This window comes from Zingiber officinale, chromosome 8B (genome assembly GCF_018446385.1).
Source record: "Zingiber officinale cultivar Zhangliang chromosome 8B, Zo_v1.1, whole genome shotgun sequence".
NCBI lineage: Eukaryota > Viridiplantae > Streptophyta > Magnoliopsida > Zingiberales > Zingiberaceae > Zingiber > Zingiber officinale.
Genome location: NC_056001.1, coordinates 32,235,043 through 32,242,416, shown reverse-complemented (window position 1 = coordinate 32,242,416; position 7,374 = coordinate 32,235,043). Strand labels below are relative to the sequence as shown.

The following is a 7,374-nucleotide window of genomic DNA, read 5'->3' as shown; positions in this document are numbered from 1 at the left end:
ATGAAGAAGAATAGAAAGAATTTTTTTTTTAAAACTACAAAAGAAAATATCAAAATATTTATTTTTTAAAAAACAATTTATTAGTTGTAAAAATAATAAAAATGATATAAAAATTATTAATATTTTTTGATACATTTTTATATATATAGAATAAATTTGTAATACAATTTATGCACATTTAGAATTGATTTTCAGACGGCCCTACTAGATCCATTTATATATTTGAGTCGCGTCCGTGTTTTTTTATCATGCCTAAAATTGCGCTCTAATAAATAATACATCAAATGAATTTAATGCGCAATTGCTATCCCAAAGTAAAAGATACGGTATACAGGTCGCTTGAGTTTCGAATTGACAACTCTAATGATACATCACCTATAGAAAGAGCATCCTTGTGCTTAGGGGACACTTCAGCAAGAATCACTTTCCGATACTTCAAAAAGCTTAAACGTTTGAGACGCATGACCCAAACTTTATGAGATGAAACATCAATAGTTTGCCTAGAGGGTACCAGAGAAGCAAATCGCACAGCATAATCTTCTTGGCAGAGACGAACGTTAACCATGAAAGGATATGCAGAGCCAGTGGTAACGACACTAGAAGAATTTAATCAAGAAGGAAATGAATTGTGGCTACTATAAGCACATAAGGCATTTCCTTATGGTGGTTTGGAATAGGAGCTATTCCAGGACCCTGAACTGAGCAAATAGACCATCCAAGTAGACGAGGATAAAATATGTCCGACGAAAAACAATTATAAAGCAGATATCACCATCACAGCATCAAATCTATCGTTAAGTCTTACATGCTTTCGACATGTTCAGATTAGGTGGGTTCAGAGAAGAAGAGTGAATCAGGCTGCAGGAGCATCAACCATCTCTTGTTCAATTGGGGTCGGCACCACAGGATAGTACTTGTAATGAAGCTCGCCGACATCATCACCAGACATCTTCTTCCATCCGTCAGGGCCAACGTAATAAACTGAAAAACGTAGCAGCATATTAACAAAAATATATCTAGGAAGTTGAGATCCAAATATAGAATTAATTGCGACGCGCATTCAACAGCTGTAGCAGCAGTTGCTATTAGTAGCATAAGATACAAAAACAAAGCTAGTTATTTTCAATTTTCATACAGATAAACACATCAAATAAAGATCTCGCTTCATTTCATCAAGTAAAGAAGAGAAGAATCTACTTGAAAACATCCCCCAATTTTCTATCCCTTCTCCAATCTGTGCCATTCATTTCCATCCTCCCAACTAAACCACAATATATAATGATCTATCTATCCCATGTTGGCAATGTGGCAATTATAAAGGTGATAAATACATACGTTGAAAAGTAAAAGCAGCCAATGAAAATGCTGAAATAATTTAAACTAAAGTAGAATAACACAAACTAATTAGTAATCAATTAATAGAATCAACAGGAATATCAAGGAAACAAAATAAAGAAAGAAGGAATACCGCTAGCTACTCCACCACTAGCTCCATCGCGGAAAGTTGCATGATAAATGGCTCGGCGTGCCAGTTCTGCAGCTTCCTCGACTGCCATGTCAAATCGATATCTGAATGACAAAAAGAACAAAGTTACTCAAATATTAAACTATAACGAGAAAAGATCCACCCCAAATCAATGGCAAAACGAATGCATACCCATTATCAAGAACACCGTAAGCATATGGACTTCCTGACCCAACTGAGAAGCGTGTTCCCTTGAGCCTTCCACCTTCACTGTCAACATAGTACAACCCAGGCCCCTAAATTCACGAGAATTCGTCATAGAACTTCATTAAAATCAGGTGAAAAGGAAAAATATATTATCATATATGTGCACCTTTTCATCCCATCCAGCAATCATGGTTCCTACTGAAAGTCCCATTCCTCGATAAGAGTAAAGTATATTAGATAACAGCTTTGAGGCTCCTGTGACTGAGATTCTTCTCTTGTTTGCCAGCTCATGAAGGCGACACTGCACAGGAAAAAAAATATAAATTTTATGAATTTTCACTGAAAAAAAATCCACATTTAGTACTTAAGGGAAATTATTTACCTAGATAAGATATAGATTTTACTTGTATAGAATATGCACACACTACCAATAACCGTACCTTGATGCCCAAGTTCCTATGCCAGAATTGACAATCTGCAGCACCTCCAGCCATTGTACCAAGCATATATGGATTTATCTCAATGATCTTCTTGACACTCTGTGAAGCTGCAGAAAGGTAAAAAGAGGACAATAAGGTGATCAGCATAATGTTGACCACAGTTTGGTATGACAGTGCTGATTTGACTGATCACTCAGAAAGCATTTTAATGAGACAATAATAGCTTGTGCCATTTGAAGTTGAATAAAGTACTATAAAATACACAGCACAGCTGGTCAGACTTTATCATGTTTTCTTCCTTTCCTTTGCCTTAATGATTATCTAGACCATCCTAAATATGAATAGAAATACTCAACATTTATAAGTAGCAGTCAGGAAGTTTATAGATACATTGAAGCATGATTTTAATGAAGATGAAAGTGGAGCTTCAAATACATGAGAGCAAATTGAATTAGGTAACCGCAAGCTCTGGAGCAATGGGGTTGTCCGGATGCAGTGAAAAAAAGTAACAATATATATTTGACAGGAAATTTTCTCACAACTCTAAAAATAAGATGGGCAAGATGTGCTGAAAGGTAGTAACAACATGATTGACAGGAAATCTTCTTGGGTTCTACAGATAAATCAGCATATACATGGCTGACAAAATTAGAAAGCGGTCCCAGATCGAAGGCACAATGCTTATGACTCCTGCTAACAATATTATTATTGGCAACAGAAGGGTTAGCTTTCATGATGGAAAAGAGCATTCAAATTCATGAAAGATTCGGTTGTTGATCTAATTGCCAAGTGAGAATGTGAGATCCATACCCAGAATGTTTAGCTTCACTTTGCATAGAATGATCAGAGAGATGGGCTAACCTAATATAGATACCATCCTTGTGAATCAAACAATAATGGTGAAAGTCCAATTTTAAAATAAAAACAATTAATTACAGAAATCATACAGAAACTATAGCTGCAGTTTCAATTTCATACATGAACTATTGTTTCCCTAAATCTGGCACATAGATTTACAAAAACAATTCAAGCAACTACATCTATCAATTTCACTTGATGGAATGTTGGCATGATTGATGAAAAAACTGCTTCATCAACAAAGTTTAACACACATACTTTTAATTATATTTTCAATCATTAAAAAATATTTGTGAATTTATGTTTTCATGTATTTTTTTTTATCTCTGATCTCTTCCTCTCTCTCTTCTCACAATCCGACACTCTACTTCCCCTACTCTTGAGCAAACACTCACATGACAACAAACCTAACATCCATCAATTTCACTTGATGGGATGTTGACATGATCACAAAAACAATGTCACATTAACAAAGTTTAATCAAAGACTCGTATCATGCCAAACCTGCTCCCTCTTTGGTTTTCCTTGCACCCTTTTCTTCTCTCACACTGCCCGCTTCCTATCACCACTTCCTCCCTGTTCACTCTTCCTCCCACCTTTTCATTCGCTTGCCTGAGTAGTGCTAGTTTGGTGAATGCATGGTGTAACTTTGAGAACTTATTGTGTTCATCAGCATTAGATACTTTAATAACACCACTCGTGTTCATATCAAATTGCTAGATTGATATCCTGTTATTTACCTCTACTATGATGCACCACATAGTGTTGCATTCTCGACATCCCTTTGCTCTTGCCTCCGTAGCTTCCCAAGGCAAGTCTTAGATGTATTGGGATGCACCACTAGACACAGCCTAACTTATTTTCCTGCTTGAATCTAAATATTTGAATCGCAATCTATCTATGGTTCAGTTTAAAATTTCTGTTACATTCTTCTTATATGTACAGTTAGTTTACATTTTGGGTCCAGTTGCTTATTTGTGGACGATTCCAGTTAGTATAGTGACAGTTTGCAATTATTCATTTATTTTTTATATAATTACTACACACTTTCTGATGATACGATATGACATGTGCTTTTGAATGTGATTGTTGCGCCATTACTAGAGCCTTGTCCATGAGAAAGGGTCCACTTGGGATAGTATATTTTTTATATTGTTGAAGCTAAAATGTATGTGTTTTGATAGAATCAAATTACAGGCGAACATCAACAATTGGTTCTCGATTATAAATCAATCAGATGAATGCATAAAAAAAAATAATCAAAAAGTAAAGAGGTATTAGCTTTTAAGACAACTATGCTAGAAGTTACGCTAGGATGTAACACCATAACATAATTAAAGCTGAAGATTTTGAATGAGCTAAATGCTTACAGATGTATCCTCCCATGCTGGCTCTCGAATCAGCAGCAACAATAACGCCCTCCTTAAAGATGAAAGCGAGCGTAGTAGTGCCTTTCGCGGGCTTCACCATCTGGACCGCGTCCTTCTGGAATCCATCAAACTGAAGAAAACACTCCATACATTAGCAATCGCAGATCCAGAAGAAACAAAACCCACAAATTCATCTAGAACAGACATCATCAGAACAGGCCGGGAGTTGGAAAGAAGGGGGCGCTGAGATGTCCTCGCCAAGATCGTCAATGGCGCTTCCGCGAACCAAACGATGCGATTCGAGGCCGCTGAAGTCGAGCTTCATTATACTCAATTCAGGAAGAAGACTAACCCTAGATCGGCGAGGGGAACTGAAACCGAATAAGAACAACTTGTGACTTGCGACGCAAGAATACGAGAGGAACAGTTGAAAGATCCGACCCGTCCGTCCGTTATGGCATGATGGGCCATCCAAATTAAAATTACAGACCTTAAATCCCTCCACCCAACTTCTGAATAATAAATAAAAAAATAAATTAGAGAATACTTACTGAACAAATAAATTTGATGTTCTCGATAAGAATTTATTTATATTTATTTAATATGTACCAGATAAATTAAATAAATAAATTTAAATAATTTATTAAATTAAATAAATAAATTTGAATAGTTCGTTATTTTTTTATGAATATTCACGAATAATATTCATAAATAATTATTATGAATAATATATATCAATATAATTCTTATCAACATGTTAAATAAATAAATGAAATTTTAAAATAAATAAATAAATTTGTATTATCAGATTTAATAATTAAATAATATTAATGGATAATTGTTGTGAATCATATATATCAATAAAATTATTATCAACATGTTAAATAAATAAGTTTGTATTATCAAATTTAATAACCAATTAAATAAGATTAAAATATAAAAATTTCAAATAATCAAATAAGTTTAAATTAAGAACTTATTAATATCAAAATGAATTAAATTAATTCAGGTTAAACTTAATTAAGCTCAAGTTTATAAAAAAAACAAACCAAAATAATGTTGAATAATCATTTCAACATGTTCATTTTAGGTTCGATTTGTTTACAATCTTACCCTCGAGCTATAGTGCAATGACATGGTGCCTACATAGTTTTCTAAGCATCATGATTTGATTCCCAACTATATTGTACTATAGGATATTTTTCTCTGGTAGGATAAAAAATTTGGGATGTTGAGTCATCTTGCTATTTGCGTTTTTGGAGTTGCCTTGTTGGTCCGCATGAAATTTTCATGGGACTAAGTCAATCATCTCTACAAATAATTAGTTGGTGAGAGATTTTTGTGAGATCGAGTCAGTCATCTTTAGATATGGGTGAGTAAAAATTTGGTTAAACCAAATAAACGAATCAAACTGGCCAAATTTTAAAATTCATTTTTTTTCCTAAAAAATTAGTTAATTCAATTAATTTGGTTCTAGTTCAGTTTTAAATTTTTTTTATTCAATTAAACTGAATAGACCGAATAAATTAAATTTTAGGGAAACGACGACTTTGTCAATAACCCTAGATCACCGAATAATAACAACTCTTATGACTTGCAATGCAAGAATGCTAACGGATCCGATCCGGACGGCTTGATGGACCATCCAAATTAGAATATAATATGAAATATCATATTTAGTATTATGTCCATAGAGATGTTCACGGATATAAGAATTTATTTATATTCGTTTAATATATGCAACATTAAATTTGATGCTTAACTTTATAATAATTTATTTATATTTATTTAACATATACCATATGAATTAAATAAATAAATTTAAATAATTCATTAAAATAAATAAATAAATAAATTTGAATACATACGTATTTAACTCGTTAATTTTCATAAACAATATTTACGAACAACATTTGAACAATAATTATGGATCATATAAATCAATACAATTCTTATTAATATATTCAAGAAATAAACGAAATTATCAAATTTAATAATCAACCAACCAAATTTAAAATATAAAAATTTCAAATAATTAAATAAGTTTAAATTAAGAGCTTATTAACATCTAAGAAGTAAGCTCATGCCAAACTTGAATTAAGCTCAAGTTTATAAAAAAAATAATAATAAAAATAAGGTTGAACAATCATTTTAACATATTTATTTTAAGCTCGATTTGTTTACAATCCTATCCTGAGCTATAGTGCAGTGACATGGTGCCTATATAGTTTTCCAAGCGCTCATGATTCTACTTCCAATTACTATTCTATAGGATAATTTTTTCTAGTGGGATAAAAAATCTGGGATATTGGGTCATCCTACCAATTGCGTTTTTGGATTTAACTTAGTTATCTATGGGAAATTTTCATAGGCTAAGTCAATCACCTCTATGAATAATTGGTTGGTGAGAAATTTTGGTAGGATTGAGTTAGTTATCTCTAGATAGAGGTGAGTAAAAATTTGATTAAACTAAACAAATCAATCAAATTTTAAAATTTGGTTTATTCATAACCTCGATTTTTCCCCTAAAAAACAATTAATTGTCAATTTAGTTTGAGTTTAGTTTTAAAAAATTTTACTTGAATAAATTAAATTTTTAGATTTAGATCCTAATTACAAAAATTTGATTAATTTAGTTTTTTCAAATTAACTGATATTTTATCGGTTTTAGTTTGTTTATTTTTTAAATTCAATTGATTCAATTAGTTTGAAAAAAATTAGTTCGATTTAGCTCAGTTTAGTTCAATTTTAATCACCTACTCATCCCTAGTTCAAAAAATTAAATACCTGGATTAAAAAAAATATTAAATTAGAGATATTAAATTTGAATAAATATATATTTTGTTTAAAAAATAAATAAAAACAATTAGATAAAAAAAAATAAGAGGACATCCTAGATTATTACTTATAAAAAGTAAGTTAAATTAATATTTTAATATATTTTTCATCCTAGATTATTACACAATTCAGGAAGATGGCGACGAAAACAAGAACCCTAGATCGACGAGGGGATTGTGAACTGAACACCACCGAA

The 7,374-nt window shown here is 32.0% G+C and overlaps 1 protein-coding gene across 1 annotated transcript; it reads right to left on the bottom strand.

Moving 5' to 3' along the window:
* Positions 1-737: 737 nt before the first annotated feature.
* LOC122016968 (proteasome subunit beta type-5-like) lies at positions 738-4,771 on the bottom strand. Its single transcript, XM_042574409.1, has 7 exons — positions 4,546-4,771; positions 4,341-4,470; positions 2,113-2,219; positions 1,839-1,973; positions 1,658-1,761; positions 1,469-1,569; positions 738-981 (listed from the first exon to the last, which is right to left on the bottom strand). Exons 1-7 carry the CDS (start codon positions 4,663-4,665, stop codon positions 854-856), a joined length of 825 nt encoding a protein of 274 aa, XP_042430343.1. The 5' UTR covers positions 4,666-4,771; the 3' UTR covers positions 738-853.
* Between the last annotated feature and the right edge of the window lie 2,603 nt (positions 4,772-7,374).

Bases quoted from the DNA above. Each gene is read 5' to 3' on its own strand.
- LOC122016968 (XM_042574409.1), bottom strand. From the start codon at position 4,665: ATGAAGCTCGACTTCAGCGGCCTCGAATCGCATCGTTTGGTTCGCGGA. The intron at 4,471-4,545 runs GTCTGTTCTAGA...TGTTTTCTTCAG, and splicing joins TCCCGGCCTGTTCTGATGAT to TTTGATGGATTCCAGAAGGA. The intron at 1,974-2,112 runs GTACGGTTATTG...TTTCCTGTGCAG, and splicing joins ATAGGAACTTGGGCATCAAG to TGTCGCCTTCATGAGCTGGC.